The sequence below is a fragment of the Hemitrygon akajei genome, chromosome 1 (assembly GCF_048418815.1).
Source record: "Hemitrygon akajei chromosome 1, sHemAka1.3, whole genome shotgun sequence".
NCBI classification, from domain to species: domain Eukaryota; kingdom Metazoa; phylum Chordata; class Chondrichthyes; order Myliobatiformes; family Dasyatidae; genus Hemitrygon; species Hemitrygon akajei.
The window spans coordinates 180,213,419-180,240,857 of record NC_133124.1 but is presented as its reverse complement, the minus strand read 5'-3'; the positions used below and the strand labels follow the sequence as shown (position 1 = coordinate 180,240,857).

The window sequence follows — 27,439 nt, the reverse complement described above, 5'->3', positions numbered from 1 at the left end:
TCTACCCACCATCAATCTCCAGCCAGCCTCTCAGAGGAAGCAGGTCCTCTGGCCCAACTTGTCTGTTCTGACCACCCAAACTGGTCCCATTTTCCCGCGTTGGCTCATCTCCATCTAATCCTTTCACATCCAAGGACCTGTCCAAGTCTTCATGCACCCACCTCATGCAGCTCATTTCATATACCCACCACCCTCCGTGTCAGAAAACTTGCTCCTCAGGTTCCTACCAAATCTCTCCCCTCTCACTTTAAACATGTGCCCTTGATTCCCCAACCCTGGGGAAAAGTTGAGTGCATTCCCAGTCTTTAACTGCTCATGAATGTATGCACCTGCAAAGGGAGCCTGTTCAACCTCTCCCTATAACTCAGTCCTGAGAGTCCTTGCAACGTACTTGCTAATCTTTTACTATACTCTTAATGGCTTCATGGCATTTTTCCTGTAACAGGGTGATCAAACCTGATCACAGTATTTCATCTGCAGCCCCACCAACGTAATGTGATGTCCCAAAGTCACTGTACCTGGATTCCTTCGTCATCCCACTGCCCACCTCTGAACCCCATCCCTCTATTCCCGTGCCTCCCTCCCCACCACCAGCCCCTGCCCATTCCTGGTCCATCTCTTCTCATTGTTCCGCTCTTCCGAATCCAATTCCCATCAATTCCCCCCAACCCTCACCAATTTCTACAGATGCCCCAGAGGAAACATTCTGTGCAAGTGCATCTTGGCTGCTCTGCCTGTGACGGCTAGAAACCGACACTCCCCACTGCCTCCGTGAAGCAGACAACATAACCAAAGAACCCAGCCACCCCAGACATTCTCTCCTCTCCCCTCTCCCATCGGGCAGAAGATACAAAAGCCGAAAAGCACTCAGGGACACTTTGTTATAACACTGTTAAATGGTCCTCTAGATCAAGATGCACCCTTGACACCACACTCTCCCTCGTTCTGATCTTGCACCGTACTGTCTACCTGCACTGCACTTCCCCTGTAACATTAATGTGCATTATTATTGTTTTACCTTGTTCTGCCTCAATACACTGTGTAATGGTCTGCTCTGTATGAACAGTGTACAAGCCAAACTTTTCACTGTACCTCAGTACATGTGACAGCAATAAACCAAATTCAACGTCCTGTAGAGCTGTAACATCATGTCCCGATTTCCGAGTACTGAAGGATGTCAGTGTGCCAAACCCTTTCTTCACCACCCTGTCTATCTGTGAGTCATGCACCTGAACCCCAAGGTTCTCCAACACTTCCCTGGGGTCCTGCCATTCACTGGGAAGGTCCTAGCTCAGTCTAGCTCTCTGAAATGTTGCACCACGTGCCAGCTCCCAGCGGCTGCCCCCCTCCACCCACCCCCCGTCTCTCCCCGCCACACCAACTCACGGCATTTGGCAACATTCCTCCAATTGGCAAGGCTGACACCCTCCCTCTGGCAAGCTTCAGCGTAAACTTCCAGTGCCTGGCAGAACAGGGCCTGGTCCTCGGTGGGGCAGACATCGTGGACACACTGAGAGACATAGTGCGTAGGGTCAACCTTGGCCAGGCATTCGCTGAAGGGGCCAGTGGGGAGGGACATCAGCCCACAGAACTGAGGGTCCTCATACTTCTTCATCCTCTGGTCATCGCAGGGGTTCCCGCAGGCGGGGTCCCCGTCAGCCACTTTCCAGCTGGCACCAAATTCCTGGGTGTTGGACAGCACTGTTCCTGCCGGGGTCTGGAGGTCGTCATCAGGATTCCCGTTGAAGTTGCCACAGAGGCCACACAGGGCCCCAGCGTGGCCACTGCCGACCCTCACTTCTAATATGTTCCATTCATAGTACAGATGCATGTGGAAATCTGTCTCCAGCTTCACGCCCGTGGCCGCCTCAAACACAGAAACGCTGCCCTCGTGGAGGCTGACGGGAAGATTAGTCTTGAACCCATCGACCTGTGGTAGAAGGACATGGTGGTCAGAAGAGCAAGGGGTGAAGGGGTGGTGATGGAGAGAGAGACATGTTTAATAGAGGGGGCAGAGTGACAGGGTGGGGTTGATAGAGAGAGACGGTGAATGTAGAGACAGTGTAGGGTGCATAGAGCAAGGATGGAGGAAGAGGGAGGGGTGGAAAGAGTGTGGGCAGATAGACAGAGGGGACAGATACAGAGAGAGGAAGTGAGAGGGGTAGATAGAGGGAGTGTGGGGTGTATAGAACAGGGATGGAGGGGGGCAGGAGGGGTGGAGGGAGAGAGGGCACAGAAGAAGAGTGTGGCAGAGAGTGATGCAGCAAAGAGAGAGGGGCGAAAAGTGACGGATGGATAGAGGGAGAGAATTAGAGAGAGAGGTAGATAGAGCAAGAAGTGGTGGACAGAGAGAGAAGGGGTCAGATAGAGAGCAGATAGAATGAGGAGGATATGAAGAGAGGGGGGCAGAGAGGGAGGAGGATCAGAAAGAGGGGTTCAGGGAGAGAGTGGGGTGGGGGAACAGGCACACGAGAGATCGAGAAACTGTGAGAAAGAGAGAGGGAGTGAAAGAGAAAGACCATGAGAAAGAGAGCGGATGAGAGAGGGGGCAAGTGTGAGAGGAGGGCTCGAGAGAGACAATGTGAGAAAGGGCATGAGTGAGAGAGATGGGGGGAGGGGGGTGAGTGCGAGAGGGGGTGAAAGAGAAAGCATGACAGAAAGTGTGGGCAAAAGAGAGGGGGCTAAGGAGAGAGGGTGCAAGAGAGAGTGTGTGGAAGAGGGCAAGTGAGAGACAGTGAGTAAGAGGGAGAGAGCACAAGAGAGGAAGGGTGCGCAAGAGAGAAAATGCAAAAAACAGAGGGTACACACGAGAGGAGGAGAGGGCAAGTGAGACAGTGAGAGGGAGAGGTGCATGAGAAAGAGCACATGTACTTGAGAGAGCAAAAGAGGGCACGAGAAAGAGAACACATGAGAGAGAGGGTGCGAGAGAGACAGGGCTCGTGAGAGGAAAAACATGCCTGTGTGCAAGACAGAGCCCGAGAGAGGGGGCGCACGAGAATGAGAGGGCACATGAAGGAAAGAAGGTGCATAACAGAGTGTGAGAGAGTGTGTGCCAGAGAGAGGAGGCACACAGGAGTAAGAGTGAGAGAACGCAGGAGGAAGAGCGAGCGAGAGCACGCACGAGAGAAAGCATGAGAAACAGCACGTGAGAGAGAGACAGAGGGAGAAAGAGCGAAACAGAGTGTGTGACAGAGTTAGTGAAGGAGAGACTACATGGGAGAAAGAAATTGAAATAGGGAGAAAGTGCAAGAGGGAGAGACCATGAGAGAGAGGGTGAGAGAGAGAGACAGCACAAGCCACGGCGAGAGAGATCGTGCAAGAGAGCGTGAGAAAGCGTGTGACATACAGAGAGCGAGAGAGAGGGAGTGTGAGAGACAGTGAGAAGAAAGGGTGTGCACAAGAGAGGGAGCATGAGAGAGAGCACGAGAGAGTGGGCGAGTGAGGAAGAGAGGGTGTGAGAGAGAGTCCACGAGAAAGTGTGAATGAGAGACAGAATGCACATGAGAGCGAATGCATGAGATAGGGAGAGAGGGAGAGAACACGCGAGAAAGAGGGTGCAAGATAAAGAGAGTGAGAGAGAGGGTGCAAGATAAAGAGAGTGAGAGAGAGGGTGAGCAAGAGACAGAGTGCAGAAGAGAGAAAGAGTTTGCGTGAGTGAATGAGAGAACGCATGAGAGAGTGTGCAAGAGGGAGAATGTGTGAGAGAGAGTACGTGTATTTGAGAGTGAGAGAGGGCATGAGAGAAGGAGAGCGAGAGTGCAGAAAGCACGAACGAGATAGAGGATTTGCAAGAGAGAGAGGGCACAAGAGAGAGTGAGTGAGTGAGAGACAGAGTTCACGAGAGTGAGAGTGTGCACGAGAGAGAGGGCATGAGGAGAGAGTGAGAGAGCCGGAGTGGGTGAGCAAGTGAAAGAGAGAGGGCACTTGGGAGAGGGTGTGCGAGGGTGCACGCCAGAGAGAGGGAGCATGAGAATAAGGACACAAAATAGTGAGAGCACGAGAGGGACAGCGTGCGAGGGAGAGAAAGCACAAGAGACACCAAGTGTGAGAGAATGGCCGAGAGAGAGGGGGTGTGTGGGAGAGGGATCACAAGAGAGAGCCAGGGTGAGGGAGAGTGTGTGAGAGAGGGTGCAAGTGAGAGAGTAAGAGAGAGAAAGCATGAGAGAGCGCACGCATGGGAGGGAGTGCAAGAGACAGCCCAAGTGAGTGGGCATGTGAGAGAGGGCGAGTGAGACACAGCGAGAGAGAGAGCGTGCAAGTGAGCACAAGACAGAGTGTGCAAAAGGGAGGATGCATCAAGCAACAGTAAGAGAAAGCACACAAGAGGGAAAGTGAGAGGAAGTGCAAGACAGAGGCCAAGAGAGTGGGTGAGAGAGAGCATATGAGACAGGGAGCTTGTGACATACAGGGAGCAAGTGACAGACAGCACCCAAGGGAGAAAGCACTAGAAAGTACATGCACGAGGGGGAGCAACAGAGAGAGCCAGAGCGAGGGGGCACATGAGAGTGAGAGGGTACATGAAGGAGAAAAGACATGCAACAGTTGAGAGAGCGTGTGCCAGAGAGAGGGGGCATGAGTGCAAAGGAGTGAGAGAGCGCAGGAGGAAGAGCGTGAGAGAGAGCACAAACGAGAGAAAGTGTGAGAAACAGCATGTGAGAGACAGAGGGAGAAAGAGCGAGAGAGAGATAGTGTGACAGAATTTGTGAGGGAGAGAGTACATGGGAGAAGGAATGTGAAATAGGGAGAGAGTGTAAGAGGGAGAGACCCTGAGAGAGAGTGAGGGTGCGAGACACACAGCACAAGCAACAGCGAGAGAGATCATGCAAGAGAGAGCTAAGAGACTGTAGGTGAGAGCATGAGAGAGCGTGTGACATACAGAGAGCAAGAGATGGGGGTGTGAGAGAGCGTGAGCAATAAAGGGAGTGCACAGGAGAGGGAGCATTAGAGCGAGCGCGAGTGGGACAGCAAGCTGGGGAGAGAGGATGAGAGTGTAAGAGAGCGTGTGCAAGAGAGGCAGAACGAGAGACCACATGCATGAGAGGGAGTGAGAGACAGCCGAAGAGAATGGGTGAGTGAGGGAGAGAGTCCACGAGAAAGTGTGAATGAGAGACAGAATGCACATGACAGTGAGTGCATGAGACAGGAAGAGAGAGAGAGTGAGAGAGAGAGGGTGTATGAGAGTGTGAGAGAGCATACGTGCAAGAGAGAGCGGGAGTGCGCGTTAGAGAGTAAGAGTGCGTGAAAGGAGAGCGTGCAAACGTGAAAGTGCAAGACAGAGAAGGCACGAGAGTCTGGGTGCATTAGAGCAAGAGAGTGTGGGCAAGTGAGAGAGAGAGGGTACACTCTTGCACTCTCACTCCCTCACTCTCTCTCACTTGCACTCTTTCTCCTGCATGCTGTCTCACACTCTCACTCCCTTACTCTCTCTCACTTGCACTCTTTCTCCTGCATGCTGTCTCACACTCTCACTCCCTCACTCTCTCTCACTTGCACTCTTTCTCCTGCATGCTGTCTCACACTCTCACTCCCTCACTCGTGCCCTCTTTCTAACTCACTCGTCTTCTCTCTAACTCACAGGCCCTCTCGCGAGTGGGAAGACGCTCAGGAGAGTGAGTGAGAGCGAGCAGACGAGACAGTCTGCAAGAGAGGGCACATGAGAGGGTGCACCAGATAGAGGGGGCAAGAGAGAGGGAGCCCACAAGACTGAGCAAGTGGTAGAGAGGGCATGTGGGAGAGGGAGCAAAAGAGAGAACCCAAGAGGGAGCCCACGTGAGAGAGAAAGGGTGTGAGAGAGCTAGAGACCTCAAGAGAGAACACGCAAGACAGAAAGCATGAGAGAGTGCAAGAATTGTGATCATAATTCGATCTCCTTTGCCATAGCATTGGAGAGGGATAGGAACAGACAAGTCAGGAAAGTATTTCTTTGGAGTAAGGGGAAATATGACGCTATCAGGCAGGAGCTTGAAGCATAAATAGGGAACAGATGTTCTCAGGGAAATGTACAGCAGGAATCTGGCAAATGTTCAGGGGATATTTGCATTTGAGTTCTGCATAGGTACGTTCCTATGAAAGGATGGTAGGGTACAGGAACCGTGGTTTAAAAAGGCTGTTACAAATCTTGTCAAGAAGAAAAGGAGAACTTATGAAATGGTCAAATTACTAGGTAATGATAGAGATCTAGAAGATTATAAGGCTAGCTGAAAGGAGTTTAAGAATGAAATTAGGAGAGCCAGAAGGGGCCATGAGAAGACCCTGGCAGACAGTAGTAAGGAAAACCCCAAGGCATCCGACAACTATGCGAAGAGCAAGAGGATAAGACGTGAGAGAATAGGACCAATCAAGTGTGACAGTGGAAAAGTGTGCATGTAACCAGAGGAGATAGCAGAGGTACGTAATGAGTATTTTTTTTCAGTATTCTCTTTAGTATTCTATAGTATTTTTCTTCAGTATTCTCTGGAGCTTTTGGAAAGCATCAAGTTGGATAAGTCACCGTGACCTGAGAAGCAGGATTTATGAACATTTGGAGAGGTACAATATGATAAGGAATGGTTAGCATGGCTTTGTCAAAGGCAGGTCGTGCCTTACGAGCCTGATTGAATTTTCTGAGGATGTGACTAAACACATTGATCAAGATAGAGCAGTGGATGGAGTGTATATGGATTTCAGGAAAGCACCATGCACTGCTCCTTCAGAAAGTAACGAGGCATGGGATCCAAGGGGACATTGCTTTGTGGATCCAGAATTGGCTGCGTGGAGACCGGTGACCAGAGGTGTGACTCAGGAATCTGTTCTGGGACTCCTGCCCTTTGGGATTTTTATAAATGACCTCAATGAGGAAGTGGAGGGATGAGTTACTAAATTTGCTGATGTCACAAATGTTGGAGGTGTTGTGGATAGTGTGGAGGGCTGTCAGAGGTTACAGCAGGGCATTGATAGGATGCAAAACTGGGCTGAGAAGTGGCAGATGGAGTTCAACCCAGATAAGTGTGAGGTGGTTCATTTTGGTCAGTCAAATATGATGGCAGAATATAGTATTAGTGGTAAGACTCTTGGTAGTGTGGAGGATCAGAGGGATCTTGGGGTCTGAGTCCATAGGACGCTCAAAGCTGCTGTGCAGATGACTCTGTGGTTAAGAAGGTATATGGTGCATTGGCCTTCATCAATCGTGGGATTGAGTTTTAGAGCCAAGAGGTAATTTTGCAGCTCTACAGGACCCTGGTCAGACCCCATTTGGAGTACTGTGCTCAGTTCTGGTCACCTCACTACAGGAAGGATGTGGAAACCATAGAAAGTGTGCAGAGGAGATTTACAAGGATGTTGCCTGGATTGGGGAGCATGCCTTACGAGAATAGGTCGAGTGAACTTGGCCTTTTCTCCTTGGAGCAATGGAGGATGAGAGATGACCTGATAGAGGTGTGTAAGACGATGAGAGGCATTGATCGTGTGGATAGTTAGAGGCTTTTTCCCAGGGCTGAAATGGTTGCCACAAGAGGACACAGGTTTAAGGTGCTGGGGAGTAGGTACAGAGGAGATGTCAGGGGTAAGTTGTTTACGCAGAGAGTGGTGAGTGCATGGAATGGGCTGCCGGCAATGGTGGTGGAGGCGGAAACGATAGGGTCTTTTAAAAGACTCCTGGATTGGTACATGGAGCTTAGAAAAATAGAGGGATATGGGTAACCCTAGGTAATTTCTAAGGTAAGGACATGTTCGGCACAACTTTCTATGTTTCTATAGAGCCCAGAGAGAAAGTTGCATGAGAGAGTATATGAGCGAGGTGAGAGAGGGAGAGAGAGAGGGTAGATGGGAGAGGGAGCACACGAGAGAGGGCATGCAAGAGAGAGAGAGAGAGAGAGAGAGAGAGAGAGCTTGTGCATGTGAGAGAAAGAGCACAAAAATGTGAGATTGTATGAGAAGGACTGTGTGCAAGAGAGCATGCAAGAAAAAAAGCATGAGGGAACACAGACACGAGAGGGAGCATGAGAGAGAGCATGAGAGTGGGCATGCAAGAGAGGAGTATGAAAGAGGGAGAGAGCCTGAGAGAGGGTGTGAGAGAGAGAGAGAGAGGGGGGGGCACAAATGAGAGAGATAGTGTGTGTGAGAGAGAAAGTGCGAAAGAGGGATAGAGTGTGAGAGGGAGAGCATGCAAGAGAGAAAGCACGAGGGAGTGCAAGAGAGAGCCTGAGACTGAGAGAGAGGGTGTGAGATAAAGTGGACACATCAGAGAAGGAGCATGAGAGAGCTCGAGAGAATGTGCAAGAGAGTGTGAGATAGAGCCCAGAGAGTGGGCATGTAAGAGAGAAGGTTGTGAGAGAGACAGAGAGAGAGCACTCAGAAGACAGAGGGCATGAGAGCGAGGGCATAAGAGACAGTGAGACTATCCGCAAGCGTGTGGACGAGAGAAAGAGGGTAGGTGGGAAAGGAAGCACAAGAGAGGGCACACGTAAGAAAGAGAGCGGGCATGAGAGAGAAAAAGGGAGTTAGCTTGAGAGGGAGAGCGTGAGAGAGAGTGTGTGAGAGGGAGGGAGATTTAGCGAGGGTGCGTGAGAGAGGGAGAGGGTGCGTGAGAGAGCGAGAGGGTGCGAGGGAGGGAGAGGGTGCGAGGGAGGGAGAGGGTGCGAGGGAGGGAGAGGGTGCGAGGGAGGGAGAGCACATGAGAGAGAGTGTGTGAGAGAGAGTGTGATAGAGAAGGCATGAGAGAGGGGGAGTGCGAGAGAAAATGAGAGTGGACAAGACTGAGAAGCTGGAGAAAGACCATGCAAGAGAGAAAGCATGAGAGCACGTGCACAAGACTGAGTGCAAGAGAGAGCCTGAAAGGGTGGGTAAGTGAAAGAGAGGGCATGTGAGACAGCACAAGATGGAGTTAGTGAGGGAGAGCACGAGGGACAGGCTGAGTGAGTTGCAGTGGCTGCAAAAAAGAGAGGGTGAATGAGAGAGAGTGCTGGAGAAAGAGACGGCACGAAATCGACCGCGGGAGAGAGAGCCCGAAAGAGGAGAACACGTGAGAGAGGGAGAGGGTGCGAAGGAGGAAGCGGGCGCGAGGGAGAGATGGTGAGACAGAGGGGAGGGCGTGAGTGAGAGAGTGCACGTTTGAGAGGGAGCGCGACGGAGAATGCGAGAGAGGGGACAGGAAGAGTGGGTGCGAGAGAGATGACATGCACACGGGAGACGGAGAGAGAGAGAGCCTGAGAGAAGGCGCGACAGAAAGAGGGCAGGTGAGTGTGAGAGTGTGCGAGCGAGGGAGCATCCGCGAGTCAGAGTGAATGAGAGAGTGCACGAGAGTGAGATGAGGCCGAAGGCGTGGGGTTAGAGGGACGGAAAGAAGAAGGCGGGCGGAAGCAGGAGGGATGAGGGAAAGCCTGGAGTGGAGCAAAGGGGAGTAAATGGATAGAGATAGGTGAGGAAGAAGTGAAAGAGGGTTGTAAACTCTGGACCGGATACAAAAACTGGAGGGGACAGGGAAGATATCAACCGGATTAGATTGCATGGTATCGAGAGGGTTACGGGAAAATGTGGAGTGTTGGAAGACCACTTCAGAGCCAGGTGGTAGAGGAAACCAGGAGAGGACTTTCCAGGAGGACGAGGGCAGAGCGGGTTCACAACTCACCTCGATGAAACCGGGGTTCAACTTTCCCAGGACGATCTCTATGCCGTAAACTTCGATGGTAACCATAGTGACAAAGGAGTCTCCGCGGTGAACATCTTTGGCCCGGATGGCAAACTGGGGGAGCATGGCGTCAGGATTGCTGCAGGTTTTGGCGATGATGTATGTGCAGGTGCCCTGGAAGTTGAAGCTCTTCCGATCGAAGGTAAGGTATTTGAAGTTGCTTTCTCTCTCGCAAATTCTGAACTGTATTGGCACGCACACACCCATCTCGCAGGTTTCCAACGACTGGCATTGCACCCCGGAGCAGGGGTCAGCTGTTACAAAATGGGAATGGGTTTGGTTACTGTGGGTACCATCCCAACGCACTCCACGGGTCGGACACAGAGTGAAGCTCCCTCCACACCGTCCCATCACACACCCCCGGGGTCAGACACAGAGTGAATCTCCCTCCACACCGTCCCATCACACACTCCCGGGGTCAGACACAGAGTGAATCTCCCTCCACACCGTCCCATCACACACTCCCGGGGTCAGACACAGAGTGAAGCTCCCTCCACACCGTTCCATCACACACTCCCGGGGTCAGACACAGAGTGAAACTCCCTTCACACCGTCCCATCACACACTCCCGGGGTCAGACACAGAGTGAAGCTCCCTCCACACTGTCCCATCACACACTCCCGGGGTCAGACACAGAGTGAAGCTCCCTCCACACCGTCCCATCACACTCTCCCGGGGTCAGACACTGAGTGAATCTCCCTCCACACCGTCCCATCACACTCTCCTGGGGTCAGACACAGAGTGAAACTCCCTCCACACCGTCCCATCACACACTCCCGGAGTCAGACACTGAGTGAATCTCCCTCCACACCGTCCCATCACACTCTCCTGGGGTCAGACACAGAGTGAATCTCCCTCCACACCGTCCCATCACACACTCCCGGGGTCAGACACAGAGTGAATCTCCCTCCACACCGTCCCATCACACACTCCCGGGGTCAGACACAGAGTGAAGCTCCCTCCACACCGTCCCATCACACACTCCCGGGGTCAGACACAGAGTGAAGTTCCCTCCACACCGTCCCACCACACACTCCCGGGGTCAGACACAGAATGAAGCTCCCTCCACACTGTCCCATCACAAACTCCCGGGGTTAGACAACCCAAGGGCCGCCCTCACCAACAAAGTCATCGCCTCCGGTGGGGATCCCTTGGTAGCCGTAGGCATCCATTGTGGACACCCCGTACTGGTAGACCCCGAAGCGGGCCTCGCCGTCCGCTGTCACCAGGTGCGTCTTATTGTTCTTGCTGGTCGTCAAGTCTATCCAGAAGTACTCGGAACCCTTCATTGTGGCCCACCCTTCCGGGTCGGTTAGAGGTTGTCCGTCCAGCCGCAACTTACTGGTCTCGGAGGCGCGGGCCACCAGACTGATGTGGTTTTCAAATCCGTCGAGCCCCCGCACCACATAGGAGGTGGCGAAGTCCCGGTTAGGCATAACCGTCATCAGGTAGGGGTCGTAACCTGCGTTGCGTCGCCTCCAGTTCGGCTTCACACCGGGCGAGTAGAAGAGGACGAGGACGGGGTGGGAGCTGCGCAGGGCGAGGGGCAGATTCTTGGACACGGAGAATGACCTGGTGTGGAAGGCGGGCACCTTGACCTGCCGATAGAGACCCTCGGTCAGCTCGGTGTTCTGGGACGTCAGGACGTAGACCAGGTCGCTTGTGGTCTGCACGGCGCTCGGAGCTATCACGAAGCTGTCGCCCCACTCGCTGACCGGCGGCAACTGCTCGTACACGTGGTTGCATTTGGACCGCCCCTTGCTGCAAGAGTGTCCGGCCACGACCGCCACCGGGCGCTCGGACTGCACCCGGGAACCGGTCAGGTCCTCCTCGTGCTGGAACTGGACCGTCTCGTAGGGGCCGAGTGTCAACCGGATGGAGTCCCCTCTCTGGTAAGCCTGTCCCTCGAAGGTCAGGGCCTTGGTTAGGGTCAGAACCACCGGATTGTCCGCCTCTCCGGCGTTGCTGACGGCGAACTCCTTGCGGAATTCCTGCGATGAAGTCGGCGGAGTGAAGATCAGGTAATCGGTGCCGAGGCTGCGCACCGGGTAGAGGACGGAGCCCTCCGTCGTGAAGTTCTTCTTGCTGAAGCTGGAGACGGTGACGGGATGGCTGGCGCTGATCCGGACCGTGTGATTGCTGCGCTTTGTGCCATTTAGCTCGATGGCCGGTATCGCCACCGAGACCGTGCGGAGGGCGGTGGGCAACGTTAGCTGCAGGTGGAAGTTCGGCGCCGAGATGGTGACCGAGGTGGAGGGCTTTCGGGCGGTGATGAGCAGTTCCAGATCGGCCGACTTGTAGTTAGCGCTCAGATTCTCCAGGAAGGTGGCCACGAACTCACGGCCGGCGTATCTCCCGCTGGCGGCTCCTGGCGGGCGGTAAAGTAGTGGAGGGGGGGGGGCAGAATAGAAAGGGAAGGGGGCAGAGGAGGTAGGAAAGAGGGGTAGATGGAGAGAGGGAACGGGTAGGTCAGATTCATCTCCCACAGCGCGGCGCTCCCTCACATCCCACGTCCCGAGCGGAGCGCGGCGCTCCCTCACATCCGCCCCCGCCGTTCCGTCCCGTCCCGAGCGGAGCGCGGCGCTCCTAGTGAGTGGAGCCTGGGATGAGCGTGGTCGCTGGGAGGGACGGCAAAGGCGGGGAGCGGGAGGGGGAACTGACGAAAGTGATGGAGGTGAGACGAAGGGGCAGAAGTGAGAGGGTGACTTGCGGCATAATCTGGAGAGTGAATAGAGGTGACATGGGGGACAACAGCGAGGGAGTGGAAGGGTAGAGAGGTACGGGACAGGGGAAATGGTGATTGGGGAGAGAGGGGGCAGTAGAAAACGGAGGGGATGGGTAGGTGGGAGAGGCACGTGGCGCGGCGCTTCCTTCCGCCGGAGGGCGTGTTTCACTCACCCAGCAGGGAAGCTATGACGACGCAGCTCAGAATCCCGGTACCCATTGCTGAAACGAGAGAACCGCCGTCAGTTAGGGATGGTCCCAATCAACAACGTGCTGCATGATTGAAACCCTCACCCCTCCCGCCCCATCCTCTCTTCCAGCTCCCCTCTTTCCCTCACCCTCCGTCACCCCTCTATGTACAACTCCTTCCCAGAATTAACGACGGCTGACGAGCCCGCTCACCCTGCATAACGCAGGGAAACTCTCACATTCACGCACCACCCTCACTGGGAGACACACATTTATGGGGGGGGGGCTCTCCGCCCATTGGGCGACGGAACCTCTGATTAGCCAATCAGCCCCCCTAACCTTGTGGGGGTCAAATCCTCCCCACCTCCTTTCCATTCCGATGATGGGGCAGGGGAAGACAATTCCAACTCAAATAAATTAGATAGAAATCTCTCCGCCTTCTGGCCCGTTTCCTCGAGAAAGATGCTCAGCGAACCGCCTGGAATTTTGCTACAGAACAAGGAAGATTTTTGTGCAGAGTCGAGGTAGCAGATTTAACAAGACGGACTTGGGCAGCTTTGAATGAATCTCACATTCCCTATTCCGCCGTTTGTGCGAAGCGAGACGGTGCGGTGAAGGGCATCGGGAGAGTGGCAGGGAAGGCAATGGAATAGTGGGGGGGTGGGATGAGGGACGAGGTATGTGTGAGAGGGGGAGAGAAGAGAGGACAGAAGTAAGACCTCAGAAAGATGGGAAGAAAGAAATGGGAGATAGAGAGGGGGAGAGTAAAGGGTGGGGAGGGAAGAGTAGAGGACGGAGGGGGGAGTAGACCACGGGTTGAGGAGAGGGGCAAATAGAGAATGGGGATCGGGAAGAAGGGAGAGTAAAGGACGGTGTGGGGAGAGGGAGAGAGTAGAGGACGGGGTGAGGCAGGAGGGGAGAGAGTGGAGAGTACAGGACGAGGTTGGGGAGAGGGGTGAGCAGAGGACGGGGTGGGGAGAAGGGAGAGCACAGGGGAGAGGGGTGAGCAGAGGACGGAGTGGGGGGGAGGGGAGAGCAGAGGGGGAGAGGGGTGAGCAGAGGACGGGGTGGGGAGAGGGGTGAGCAGAGGGGGAGAGGGGTGAGCAGAGGACGGGGTGGGGGAGAGGGGTGAGCAGAGGGGGAGAGGGGTGAGCAGAGGACGGGGTGGGGGAGAAGGGTGAGCACAGGGGAGAGGGGTGAGCAGAGGACGGGGTGGGGGGGAGGGGAGAGCAGAGGGGGAGAGTGGTGAGCAGAGGACGGGGTGGGGGAGAGGGGTGAGCAGAGGGGGAGAGGGGTGAGCAGAGGACGGGGTGGAGGAGAAGGGTGAGCACAGGGGGAGAGGGGTGAGCAGAGGACGGGGTGGGGGGGAGGGGAGAGCAGAGGGGGAGAGGGGTGAGCAGAGGACGGGGTGGGGAGAGGGGTGAGCAGAGGACGGGGTGGGGGAGAGGGGTGAGCAGAGGACGGGGTGGGGGAGAGGGGTGAGCAGAGGGGGAGAGGGGTGAGCAGAGGACGGGGTGGGGGAGAGGGGTGAGCAGAGGACGGGGTGGGGGAGAGGGGTGAGCAGAGGACGGGGTGGGGGAGAGGGGTGAGCAGAGGGGGAGAGGGGTGAGCAGAGGACGGGGTGGGGGAGAAGGGTGAGCAGAGGGGGAGAGGGGTGAGCAGAGGACGGGGTGGGGGAGAGGGGTGAGCAGAGGACGGGGTGGGGGAGAGGGGTGAGCAGAGGGGGAGAGGGGTGAGCAGAGGACGGGGTGGGGGAGAGGGGTGAGCAGAGGACGGGGTGGGGGAGAGGGGTGAGCAGAGGACGGGGTGGAGGAGAAGGGTGAGCACAGGGGGAGAGGGGTGAGCAGAGGACGGGGTGGGGGAGAGGGGTGAGCAGAGGGGGAGAGGGGTGAGCAGAGGACGGGGTGGAGGAGAAGGGTGAGCACAGGGGGAGAGGGGTGAGCAGAGGACGGGGTGGGGGGGAGGGGAGAGCAGAGGGGGAGAGGGGTGAGCAGAGGGGGAGAGGGGTGAGCAGAGGACGGGGTGGGGGGGGAGGGGAGAGCAGAGGGGGAGAGGGGTGAGCACAGGGGGAGAGGGGTGAGCAGAGGACGGGGTGCAGGAGAAGGGAGAGCACAGGGGAGAGGGGTGAGCAGAGGACGGGGTGGGGGAGAAGGGAGAGCACAGGGGGAAGAGGTGTGAGCAGAGGACGGGGTGGGGGAGAGGGGTGAGCAGAGGGGGAGAGGGGTGAGCAGAGGACGGGGTGGGGGGGGAGGGGAGAGCAGAGGGGGAGAGGGGTGAGCACAGGGGGAGAGGGGTGAGCAGAGGACGGGGTGCAGGAGAAGGGAGAGCACAGGGGGAGAGGGGTGAGCAGAGGACGGGGTGGGGGAGAGGGGTGAGCAGAGGGGGAGAGGGGTGAGCAGAGGACGGGGTGGAGGAGAAGGGTGAGCACAGGGGGAGAGGGGTGAGCAGAGGACGGGGTGGGGGGGGAGGGGAGAGCAGAGGGGGAGAGGGGTGAGCACAGGGGGAGAGGGGTGAGCAGAGGACGGGGTGCAGGAGAAGGGAGAGCACAGGGGAGAGGGGTGAGCAGAGGACGGGGTGGGGGAGAAGGGAGAGCACAGGGGGAAGAGGTGTGAGCAGAGGACGGGGTGGGGGGGAGAGTAGAAGATGGGGAGTAGGTTGCGGGAAGAGCAGAAGATGGGGTAGAGGGAGAGAATAGGGGCAAGGAAGAAGGGAGAGTAGAGGATCGGTTAAGAGGATGGGATGGGGAGAGTAGAGGATAGGGTGGAGGAGATTGGAGAGAAAAGCACGGGGTGGGAAAGGGGGAGAGTAGAGGACGGGTTAGCGAGAGGTGAGAGTAGAGGACGGGTTAGGGAGAGGGGAGAGTAGAGGACGGGTCAGGGAGAGGTGAGAGTGGAGGACGGGTTAGGGAGAGGTGAGAGTGGAGGACGGGTCAGGGAGAGGGGAGAGTGGAGGACGGTTTAGGAAGAGGGGAGAGTAGAGGACGGGTCAGGGAGAGTGGAGGACGGGTTAGGGAGAGGTGAGAGTGGAGGACGGGTCAGGGAGAGGTGAGAGTGGAGGACGGGTTAGGGAGAGGTGAGAGTGGAGGACGGGTTAGGGAGAGGTGAGAGTGGAGAGTGGAGGACGGGTTAGGGAGAGGGGAGAGTAGAGGACGGGTTAGGGAGAAGGGAGAGTAAGTAGAATAGAGGATGGGGAGGGGGTGAGGGAAGAGCAGAGGATGGAGTAGAGCGGGAGGGAGTGGGGAGAAGAGTGAGTAGAGTTCGGAGTGGAGAAGGGGGAAGTAGAGACAGGATGGGCTAGATGGAGAGCTGTGGAGGGAGATGGAGAGAGGAGGGGATGGTGTGGCGGGAGAGGGGGAAAGGAGGAAGAGTAGAGGTCGGGGTGGGGAGTTCTGAGAATAGAGTAGGGGAGAGTAATGGGAGATGAGAACGGGTGGGGGAAGAGGTGAGAGTGGAGGTAGAAAGGGAGTGTAGAGAGAAGAGGAGAAGAACAAGAAGAGTAATAGGGACGGAGAGAGTGAGACACGAGAGGGGAGAGCGAGAGAGAGGAGTGATGGACAGAAGGCGGGGGCGGAGGGGGAGGGTGACAGAGAGGAAGGGGTATGTGGAGTCTCACAGGCTTCACCGCGGCTCCCGTTCTCAGAATCGGTTGTAGAGGAAAGGGTCGGATCGGGTAACCCTGCCACCCTCCTGTTCCTCACCCGCCCCTGCTCCAGCGCTCACCCCCAGGCCTCTCACCTGCTGCAGAGTTCGGGACGAATAGAGCTGCGCCTGGTCCGGCACCGGATTTATAAGCGGCCGGCCCACGCCCCTGTCCCGTCCCGGTCCAAGTCCCCGCCTCTCCCTCTGACACGCAGTATCAAGGGCGATTGTCCCCTGCACGTATCCTGCTTTTTATATTACAGAGTTTTTTTCTTTTATCTTCACAATACCATAACAAAAGCAGAGGCAATAGCAGTGACTAACACAAAGTATATCCCCTGCGGTTCCAGCGGTCCCAGAACACCTCTGGGTGCCTGTGGACACAGCTACCCAGGCAAACGCGCGGAACAGGGTCAGGCAGTCAGCCCGGTAGGAGCCCAGCACTGTCCGCCTGCGGGATCGTGGACAGCTTAATTTGCCAGCCGCGGCAACAGGCATACTCGGACACCCTCATACCCCTGACCCCTCCGTAATGGATGTCCGAAGCTGGGGCTAATATACGACCAGGAGCAGGACCCGCAGATGAGCGAATCGGGGCTGCAGCCTCGCACACTCCATGCACGTGTGGTACGGGGTCTCGTCCCGCAGCGGGGAGATCCGGGTGTAAGGTAATGGGAGCAACTGCTGGGCACAGCACGGAAACCGGATCTTCGGCCCAGCTCCACGCTGACCAGCATACCCATCCCAGCCCGTCCCGTTCGGCCAATATCCATCTACCTCCCCTATTCATGTACCTGTCCAAAAACCATCTAAGAGGCCTAATTTTGCCCACCTCTCCAATTCCTCTGGCAGCTCATTCAATTCACCATCATCTGGGTGAAAAAGCTGGCCTCTCAGGTCTCCTTAAATCTTTCCCCGCTCACCCTAAACCTGTGCTCTCTAGTTTCAGACCCTTCTTCCCTGGGGAGACAAGACTGGGACCTTCCACGTTATCTATACCTGACTTGAGCTTCTCCAGCATTGTGTGTGTTGTTCCACCATTCCCACCAAGACAATATTGTATCCAATTGGCTATCTCACCATGGACTCCGTACAGTCTTACCTCCCAGACCAGTCTACCATATGTGGCCTTATCAAAACCTTGCTGAAGTTCATGTTGACAATGTCTCATTTGCAGAGACTGCCCAGTGAGAATGTCGCCTGGGAGAGTCCTTTACTATGTAGAAAGGAATATCCAGTTTAGGGAGAGTGACCTTTGTGAGTTTACCAGGGGATTCTGCAGGGATTGTCCAGTGTGAGTGTCCGCTGTGATGTTGACAGTAAGTCTACTCCACGAGTCCATCTCAAGCACATCCCTTGTTAGTAGCTACAAGAGATACTGCCTCAAAAAGGCAACATCCATCACCTGCGCCCTGCAGACCATCAAAGATCACCAGCAAGCCATCTTCTCACAGAGAGCATCAGGCAGGAGGTACAGAATCCTGAAGTCCCACACTACCAGGTTCAGGATCGAATGTCCAATGCTGAGTACTGGCAGTGACCTCAGGAAGTGATGTGCTGGGCGTGCGTACTGGGCCAAGTACCAGTAATATCCCCTGGGAGTTACACAGATCCCGAGATTCAGTGTGCAAAAGATCCAGTGTGGGGACTGGCTTTTGGGAGAGCCAGGGTGGATATTGGCCCTGGAATAGCCAATGTAGGGACAGACCCCCTGGAAGGGATCCAGAGTAGAGACTGGCCCCTGGGAGAGAATCAGTTGGAGAGGGGCCCCTGGGAGAGAACAGTGTGGGGACTGAACCCTGGAAGGGACCAAGTGGGATGACTGATCACCAATTGAAAACAGATCCCCCAATGAAGCACCAGATCCACAGCTGGAATCACCCCCAGGGAGGTTAAGAAGGCATATGGTAGGTTGCCCTTCATTAGTCGGGGGCTTTAAGTTCAAGAAATACAAAGTAATATTTCAGCTTTTATAAAACCTGGAATATGTGTTCAGTTCTGTTTGTGAGATTATAGGGAGGATGTGGCAGCTTTTGAGAGGGTGCAGAGGAGATTTACCAAGTTCCTCTTTGGATGGTGGGGGGGGGTGTCAGGGGTAGGTTTTTTACACAGAGAGTGATAAGTGTGGGGTAATGGTAAAGGCAGACTCATTAGAGATATTTAAGATACTCTTAGATGGGCACATAGATGAAAGAAAAATTGAAGCCTATGTCAGAGGGGTTTTATTGATTATGGAATATGTTAAAGGGTTGGCACAGCATTGTGGGCTGAAGGGTCTGTACTGTACTGCTCTATGTACTATAAAACTGAAAGACACAGGAAAAGCAATCAAGAAGATAAAGGACCACAGCAAAGTCATGGTCCTCCTTGTTGCCCCTTCCTCAGCGCCATGTTCCCTCCTCACCGCCCCTCTCGTAGCGCGGCACTCAATCCTCACCATCCACCCATGGCACGGCGTCCTCCCTCGCCACCCCTCCCGCGACTCGGCAGTCCCTTTGTCCTCTCCGCCCCCCCCCCCCCCGCGTGCAGGCGTGCAGCGAGGGGTGTAGGGGTTGGAGGAGGGGGGGGTCACAGAGACAAAAGGGCTGTAGGGGCCAGAAGTGGATCACCACTGATCACCTCCGGCCACCAGTAACCTGGTGTAGCATTACACCTAGTAACATGGTCAGAGAGGGGTGTAGGGGCTGGAGGAGGTCACAGACAGAGAGGGGTGTAGGGCTGGAGGAGGTCAGACAGAGAGGGGTGTAGGGTTGGAGGAGGTCAGACAGAGAGGGGTGTAGGGGCTGGAGGAGGTCACAGACAGAGAGGGGTGTAGGGGCTGGAGGAGGTCAGACAGAGAGGGGTGTAGGGTTGGAGGAGGTCACAGACAGAGAGGGGTGTAGGGGCTGGAGGAGGTCAGACAGAGAGGGGTGTAGGGGCTGGAGGAGGTCACAGACAGAGAGGGGTGTAGGGGCTGGAGGAGGTCAGACAGAGAGGGGTGTAGGGGCTGGAGGAGGTCACAGACAGAGAGGGGTGTAGGGGCTGGAGGAGGTCAGACAGAGAGGGGTGTGGGGTTGGAGGAGGTCACAGACAGAGAGGGGTGTAGGGGCTGGAGGAGGTCACAGACAGAGAGGGGTGTAGGGGCTGGAGGAGGTCACAGACAGAGAGGGGTGTAGGGGCTGGAGGAGGTCAGACAGAGAGGGGTGTAGGGTTGGAGGAGGTCACAGACAGAGAGGGGTGTAGGGGCTGGAGGAGGTCACAGACAGAGAGGGGTGTAGGGGCTGGAGGAGGTCACAGACAGAGAGGGGTGTAGGGCTGGAGGAGGTCAGACAGAGAGGGGTGTAGGGGCTGGAGGAGCTCAGACAGAGAGGGGTGTAGGGGCTGGAGGAGGTCAGACAGAGAGGGGTGTGGGGCTGGAGGAGGTCACAGACAGAGAGGGGTGTAGGGCTGGAGGAGGTCACAGACAGAGAGGGGTGAGGGGGCTGGAGGAGGTCACAGACAGAGAGGGATGTAGGGGCTGGAGGAGGTCAGACAGAGAGGGGTGTAGGGGCTGGAGGAGGTCACAGACAGAGAGGGGTGTAGGGGCTGGAGGAGGTCAGACAGAGAGGGGTGTAGGGGTTGGAGGAGGTCAGACAGAGAGGGGTGTAGGGGCTGGAGGAGGTCACAGACAGAGAGGGGTGTAGGGCTGGAGGAGGTCAGACAGAGAGGGGTGTAGGGGCTGGAGGAGGTCACAGACAGAGAGGGGTGTAGGGCTGGAGGAGGTCAGACAGAGAGGGGTGTAGGGGCTGGAGGAGGTCACAGACAGAGAGGGGTGTAGGGGCTGGAGGAGGTCAGACAGAGAGGGGTGTGGGGCTGGAGGAGGTCACAGACAGAGAGGGGTGTGGGGCTGGAGGAGGTCACAGACAGAGAGGGGTGTGGGGCTGGAGGAGGTCAGACAGAGAGGGGTGTAGGGCTGGAGGAGGTCACAGAGTGAGGTGTGGGGCTGGAGGAGGTCACAGACAGAGAGGGGTGTGGGGCTGGAGGAGGTCACAGACAGAGAGGGGTGTGGGGTTGGAGGAGATCAGACAGAGAGGGGTGCAGGGTTGGAGGAGATCAGACAGAGTGGGGTGTAGGGGCTGGAGGAGGTCACAGACAGAGAGGGGTGTAGGGGCTGGAGGAGGTCACAGACAGAGTGGGGTGTAGGGTTGGAGGAGATCAGACAGAGTGGGGTGTAGGGGCTGGAGGAGGTCACAGACAGAGAGGGGTGTAGGGGCTGGAGGAGGTCACAGACAGAGAGGGGTGTAGGGCTGGAGGAGGTCACAGACAGAGGGGTGTAGGGGCTGGAGGAGGTCACAGAGAGGGGTGTAGGGGCTGGAGGAGGTCACAGACAGAAAGGGGTGTAGGGGCTGGAGGAGGTCACAGACAGAGTGGGGTGTAGGGGCTGGAGGAGGTCACAGACAGAGAGGGGTGTAGGGCTGGAGGAGGTCACAGACAGAGAGGGGTGTAGGTCTGGAGGAGGTCACAGACAGAGTAGGGTGTAGGTCTGGAGGAGGTCAGACAGAGTGGGGTGTGGGGCTGGAGGAGGTCAGACAGAGTGGGGTGTAGGGGCTGGACGAGGTCACAGACAGAGAGGGGTGTAGGGCTGGAGGAGGTCACAGACAGAGAGGGGTGTGGGGCTGGAGGAGGTCAGACAGAGAGGGGTGTAGGGTTCGAGGAGGTCACAGACAGAGAGGGGTGTAGGGCTGGAGGAGGTCACAGACAGAGAGGGGTGTAGGGTTGGAGGAGATCAGACAGAGTGGGGTGTAGGGCTGGAGGAGGTCACAGACAGAGAGGGGTGTAGGGTTGGAGGAGATCACGGACAGAGAGGGGTGTAGGGGTTGGAGGAGGGGGATCACAGAGACAAAAGGGCTGTAGGGGCCAGAAGTGGATCACAGAGACAGGAGCATATTTGGCACGGTGGCCTTCATCAGTCAGGGCAGTGAGTACTGAGATTGGGAGGTCACAGTGTGGTTGTACAAGATACTGGTGAGGCTGTACATTGAAAATTGTGTAGTTTTTAATATATCTACCTCTTTAGACTTCGGGAAGAAACCAAGGCAAGCAGAGGAAACCCACGCACTCACAGGAAGAGTGTACAGACTCATTACAGACAGCAACAGGAAGTCAACCCGGGTCACTGGCACTGTAATATGCCAAGCACCCTGCTGCTTTGGTCATTAAACTGGGAAGAGGGCAGAAGTGGTTTAATATCACTGGCATATGTCGTGAAATTTGTTGTTTTGCTGCAGAAGTACATTTTAATACATAATAATAAAAATCTATAAATGACAATATATAAATAATTTGAGCAAAAAGGGCAGAACTACTGAGGTAGTCTGCATGTCCATTCAGAAATCTGATGGTGTTACTGAAACTTTGAGTTTGTGTGTCTTTGGGCTGCTGTACCACCTACTTGATGGCTGCCATGAGAAGAGAACATGTCCTGAGAGATGATTCCCCTTTGAGACATTGCCTTTTGAAGGTATCCTCGTTGCTGCAGAAGACAGCATGTCCTGAGAGATGATTCCCCTTTGAGATGATCCACCTGAGAGATGATCCCTGAGAGATGATCCCCCTGAGAGATGATCCCCCTGAGAGATGATTCCGTTGAGAGATGATCCCCCTGAGAGATGATTCCCCTGATAGATGATCCCCCTGAGAGATGATTCCGTTGAGAGATGATCCCCCTGAGAGATGATCCCCTGAGAGATGATCCCCCTGAGAGATGATCCCCTGAGAGATGATCCCCTGAGAGATGATTCCGTTGAGAGATGATCCCCCTGAGAGATGATTCCCCTGAGAGATGATCCCCTGAGAGATGATCCCCCTGAGAGATGATCCCCCTGAGAGATGATTCCGTTGAGAGATGATCCCCCTGAGAGATGATTCCCCTGATAGATGATTCCCCTGAGATGATTCCCCTGAGAGATGATCCCCCTGAGAGATGATTCCCCTGAGAGATGATCCCCCTGAGAGATGATTCCCCTGAGAGATGATCCCCCTGAGAGATGATCCCCCTGAGAGATGATTCCCCTGAGAGATGATTCCCCTTTGAGATGATCCCCCTGAGATGATCCCCCTGAGAGATGATTCCCCTGAGAGATGATCCCCCTGAGAGATGATTCCCCTTTGAGATGATTCCCCTTTGAGATGATTCCCCTTTGAGATGATCCCCCTGAGAGATGATTCCCCTGAGAGATGATCCCCCTGAGAGATGATCCCCCTGAGATGATTCCCCTGAGAGATGATTCCCCTGAGAGATGATCCCCCTGAGAGATGATTCCCCTGAGAGATGATCCCCCTGAGAGATGATCCCCCCTGAGAGATGATTCCCCTGAGAGATGATCCCCCTGAGAGATGATTCCCCTGAGAGATGATCCCCCTGAGAGATGATTTCCGTTGAGAGATGATCCCCCTGAGAGGATCCCCCGAGAGATGATTCCCCTGAGAGATGATTCCCTTTGAGATGATTCCCCTGAGAGATGATCCCCCTGAGAGATGATTCCCCTGAGAGATGATCCCCCTGAGAGATGATTCCCCTGAGAGATGATTTCCCTTTGAGATGATCCCCCTGAGAGATGATCCCCCTGAGAGATGATCCCCCTGAGAGATGATTCCCCTGAGAGATGATCCCCCTGAGAGATGATTCCCCTTTGAGATGATCCCCCTGAGAGATGATCCCCCTGAGAGATGATTCCCCTTTGAGATGATCCCCCTGAGAGATGATTCCCCTGAGAGACATTGCCGTTTGAAGATATCCTCGTTGCTGCAGAGGCTCGTTGCCCTGATGAAGCTGGCTGAGTTTAGAACTTTTCAGCAGCTTTTTCTGATCCTCAGTACCAGACGGTGATGTACTCCGTTAGTAATACAACTGTGGAGTTCGGATACCCTCCACAACACATCTACACGAGACTGTTCCATGTTTAGGTTGGTGACATGCCAGTTCTTCTCAAAGTCCTAGTGAAATACAGCCATATTTAGTTGAAGGGCTTACCATGTTGTAACTAACAACATCTGCTGTGGCAGATGTTTGGTAGTGTCATCTTAACCGGAGGCTAACAGGTCCGAGGACTCAGTTTGGTTTGGAAATGCTGTTCGCTTCAATTGTATGCATGAATTGTATTTTTTTCCCTTTCTCTTACACATTGGGTGTTGGTCTTTCATTTTTATTCTTTTAATTGGGTTCTTTCAGATTTCTTGCTTTGCAAACCAATCTCAAAATTGTATAATTTAAACATTTGTTGACAATAAGTGTACTCTGAATCTTGTACCTTTGAAATGTAGCCACTGTCATGCCTTCTTTGTAATTGCATAAATATGTTGGGGCCAGGATAAATCTTCAGAGAGTTTGACACCCAGAAACTTTAAACTGCTGACCCTTTCCTCTGCAGATCCCTCTATGAGAATAATGTGTATTCCCTCAAATTCCCCTTCCTGGGATCCACAATCAATTCCTTGTCTGACTGATATCAAGTGCAAGGTTGTTGGTGCAAAACCATTCAACCAGCTGATCTATCTCGCTCCTGTACACCTCCTCATCGCCATCTGAAATTCTGCCAACAACAGTTATGTCATTGGCAAATGTAAAGATGGCAATTGAGCTGTGCCTGGCCACAGAATCGCAGGTGCAGAGAAAGCAGAGCAGTGGGCTAAGTATGTATCCTTGAAGTGCGACGGTGTTGATTGTCAGCAAGGAGATGTAATTTCCGATCCACACAGACTGTGGTCTCCTGGGAAGTCAAAGATTCAGTAGCAGAATGAGGCCATTTGGCCCATTGAATCTGCCCTGTCATTTAATCCTGGCTGATATTTCTCAACCCCATTGTCGCGCCTTCTCTCCATGACCCTTAACCCCAGAACGAATCAAAAAACCTAACAGTCTGTGTGGTAAGTACATATATGTTGTATTACATCCATGTTATATGTCACTTTATGCAGTCATACAGCGTGGAACAGACTCGTTGGCCTAACTCATCCATGTTGAGCAAGTGAACTACTGTATCTGTACTTGTACCACTTGCCAATATTTGGTCCGTACCCCTCCAGAGCTTTCCTCTCTGCACCAGTGCACACGTCTTTTTAAAGTTGCATTTAAACCAGCCTCAAACACTTCCTCCGGCAGTTCGTTCCTTCCGTACTCAATGGCCACTTTCTTTTTTAGGGACATTGTACACCTGCCCGTTAATGCAAATATCTAATTTATGTGGCAGCAACTCACTGCATAACAAGCATAAGAACATGGCTAAGAGGCGCAGTTGTTGTTCGGACCAAACAGTGATGTAAATATTGGTGCCAGACAAGGGAGTTTGAGTACCCCAGGGAATGCCAGTCTCCTGGGATTTCTCACACACAACAGTCTCCAGAGCAGAGGTTCCCAGCCTGGGGTACACGGACCCCTCAGTTCACAGTGAGGCTTATTGGCGTAAAAAAAAATCGGGAGCCCCAGCTCTAGAGTTTACAGAGAATGATGCGAACCCCTCCCCCCAAAAACACATTCTTTGAATGACAGATCTGTGTTCATGAAAGAGGCCAGAGGAAGTACAGTTCTTAGTCAAGTAGCCACTGAATATGTCTGATTTTCACCCCGGTGGCTCGATGTGTTCGAGAGCTCGGCAAACCAAACATCCCACCGCAAGCCTGCACCACACACACAAGTTTGTCTCGGTGCGTGCCGTTGCCACTAGAAAGCAGATTGACTGAGGCGAAGCCGTGACCATTGCAAAATATAAACGGGCTGAACGTGATCAGCATGTTCCATACCCCGTTTTCACGCACCCGTTTAACCAGACCCGCAGTCCAGTGGCCGGAGAGGATTCCAGTGAACCCAGGGGTTGTCATCCCAGTGGCCGGAGAGGATTCCAGTGAACCCAGGGGTTGTCATCCCAGTGGCCAGAGAGGATTCCAGTGAACCCAGGGGTTGTCATCCCAGTGGCCGGAGAGGATTCCAGTGAACCCAGGGGTTGTCATCCCAGTGGCCGGAAAGGATTCCAGTGAACCCAGGGGTTGTCATCCCAGTGGCCGGAGAGGATTCCAGTGAACCCAGGGGTTGCCATCCCAGTGGCCGGAGAGGATTCCAGTGAACCCAGGGGTTGCCATCCCAGTGGCCGGAGAGGATTCCAGTGAACCCAGGGGTTGTCATCCCAGTGGCCGGAGAGGATTCCAGTGAACCCAGGGGTTGTCATCCCAGTGGCCGGAGAGGATTCCAGTGAACCCAGGGGTTGTCATCCCAGTGGCCGGAGAGGATTCCAGTGAACCCAGGGGTTGTCATCCCAGTGGCCGGAGAGGATTCCAGTGAACCCAGGGGTTGTCATCCCAGTGGCCGGAGAGGATTCCAGTGAACCCAGGGGTTGTCATCCCAGTGGCCCGTCCCGTCTGCTTCGTCACAAAACAACCAGACCGCTCGCTTATTCCTGCCACAGCTACCGAGAGACAGGGAGTGACTTTTGCTTTAATAACTCAACATTAAATTAGATTTTGTGTTCTTCTTTGTTTTAATTCTGCTTCTTCGTGTAAAAAAAAATCGAATTTAATTCCATTCGCAATGTTCTGAATGCTGGCTTATCTGATACCGTGATCTGCTGAAAGCGAGTGTTTGCAACTGTGCACGCATGGACTTGTGAGTCTGGCCACAAACCCGGCCTGGACTTTACACTTCACGTGCCACCCAGACAGATCATTCCATACATAAATACATCGCGGTGGCACAAAGGGGAAAACCGAAGGCAGAAGGAAGTGTTTTACGGTAGTCACCAAAGCAGTATGGATAGACAATGAGCTACAAAGACCACAACAGCACATCATAAGGTCATTTACCATAAGGTGCGTTTATTTTTCACACGAGCAACCATTCAAACAGTCTGATAGAAATTGTACTTCAGCCCAGACTCTCGTATCTTCTGCCCGATTGGTGAGGGAGGTGGGGGGCAGAGGGAAGCTCTGGAGTAGATGGGGACCTTTGATCATGTTAACTGAAGAGACTGTGAGAAGTGCAGACTGAATCTATGAAGGTGAGACTGGTTTCCGTGACTGTGTCCACAACTCAGCAGTTTGTCAAGGTCAGAGACAAACGGTTCCCATACCAAGCCTCGAGGCATCCAGAGAGTAGTTGCCTGTCTCTGTGTATCATCCGGGTGCTGGTCTCTTCACCTCCACCATTCATTTCTATTGTAGGTCAGTGCATCATCTATCTTCACACTTTCCCCTCTCTCTCTCCCTCCCTGGCACTTTGCCTCTCATCCAATTTTCCACTTCTCCTCTCTCTGACCCTGACCCTCTTGCCCTGTCTATCTCTCCCTCTTGCCCTGTCATCTAGACCCCCTATCTCTCCCCTCCCTTTCTATTTCCTTTACTTTCTCTCTTCCCCCAGTCTCTAACCTCAGTTAATCTCTTTGTTCGTCTTTCCTCCCTCTCCCTCACTCTTTCCTCATCACCCTATTTTTCTGTCCCTCCTTTTCCTCTCTGTCCCCTCTCCTGTCTCTTCCTCCCTCCCACTCTCACTCTTTTCTCTTCGGCCTCTTTCTCTCCCTCTCCTCTCCCTTTCTCCTTCTTTTCCCCTCTCTCTATTTTCCCTCCCCCTCTATTCCTCCCTGTCATTTCTCTTCCTACATTTCATTCTCTCTTCCCCCATTCCCAACCTCTCATCCCTCACACTCTCACTATCCCCTCCTTCTCTCTCTCTCTCTCTCTCTCTCTCTCTCTCCCATTGTGGTTTTCTCTCTACCCCTCACTCCCTTTCCCTCACTTCTCTCTCCCTCTCTCTTTTCACTTATCCACAACCTTTAATCTCTCTCCAAATCTCTTGTAAATCACTGCATAACGTTCATGCTAAATAAATTGTGTGAATACTAATTTTACACCTTTCCACCTTTCAGACAGAGCAGTCCTGGACAACGTGCTTATTTTTAACAGCCGCCTTCTCATCCTGGTTTCTGTCCCCTTCCTTTCCAGTGCTGATGAGGGGTCATGGCCCAAAATGCTGGCTGTTTGTTCCCCTCAATAGATGCTGCCTAACTTGCTGAGTTCCTTCAGCATTTTGTGTGTGAATCTCCTGCACTGTTGGGTCGATTTGAGTGCTATAACAAAGCGAAACAGGTAATTCTGGTCCACAGTAACAGGGCTGTGATCTTCCTTGTACCTGTACTCTATCTCACGAGTTCAGCCAGTTCTCGGTACCTGGTGCATTGAATCCAAGTTTAAGTCAGATCAGTGGAATTTGCTCTGCCCGTGG

General features: G+C 54.3%; 1 protein-coding gene across 1 annotated transcript in view; it reads right to left on the bottom strand.

The window, feature by feature from the left end:
- LOC140732962 (IgGFc-binding protein-like) overlaps positions 1-16,384 on the bottom strand; it is a 64,163-nt gene extending 47,779 nt beyond the window's left edge. Inside the window, exons 1-5 of the mRNA XM_073055697.1 lie at positions 16,312-16,384; positions 12,563-12,610; positions 10,785-12,032; positions 9,605-9,918; positions 1,387-1,930 (exon numbers count right to left, since the gene is read on the bottom strand). Of these exons, the coding sequence (XP_072911798.1) occupies positions 1,387-1,930; positions 9,605-9,918; positions 10,785-12,032; positions 12,563-12,608 (2,152 nt within the window). The 5' untranslated portion in view covers positions 12,609-12,610; positions 16,312-16,384. The remainder of the gene's footprint in view (positions 1-1,386; positions 1,931-9,604; positions 9,919-10,784; positions 12,033-12,562; positions 12,611-16,311) is intronic.
- Positions 16,385-27,439: the final 11,055 nt, after the last annotated feature.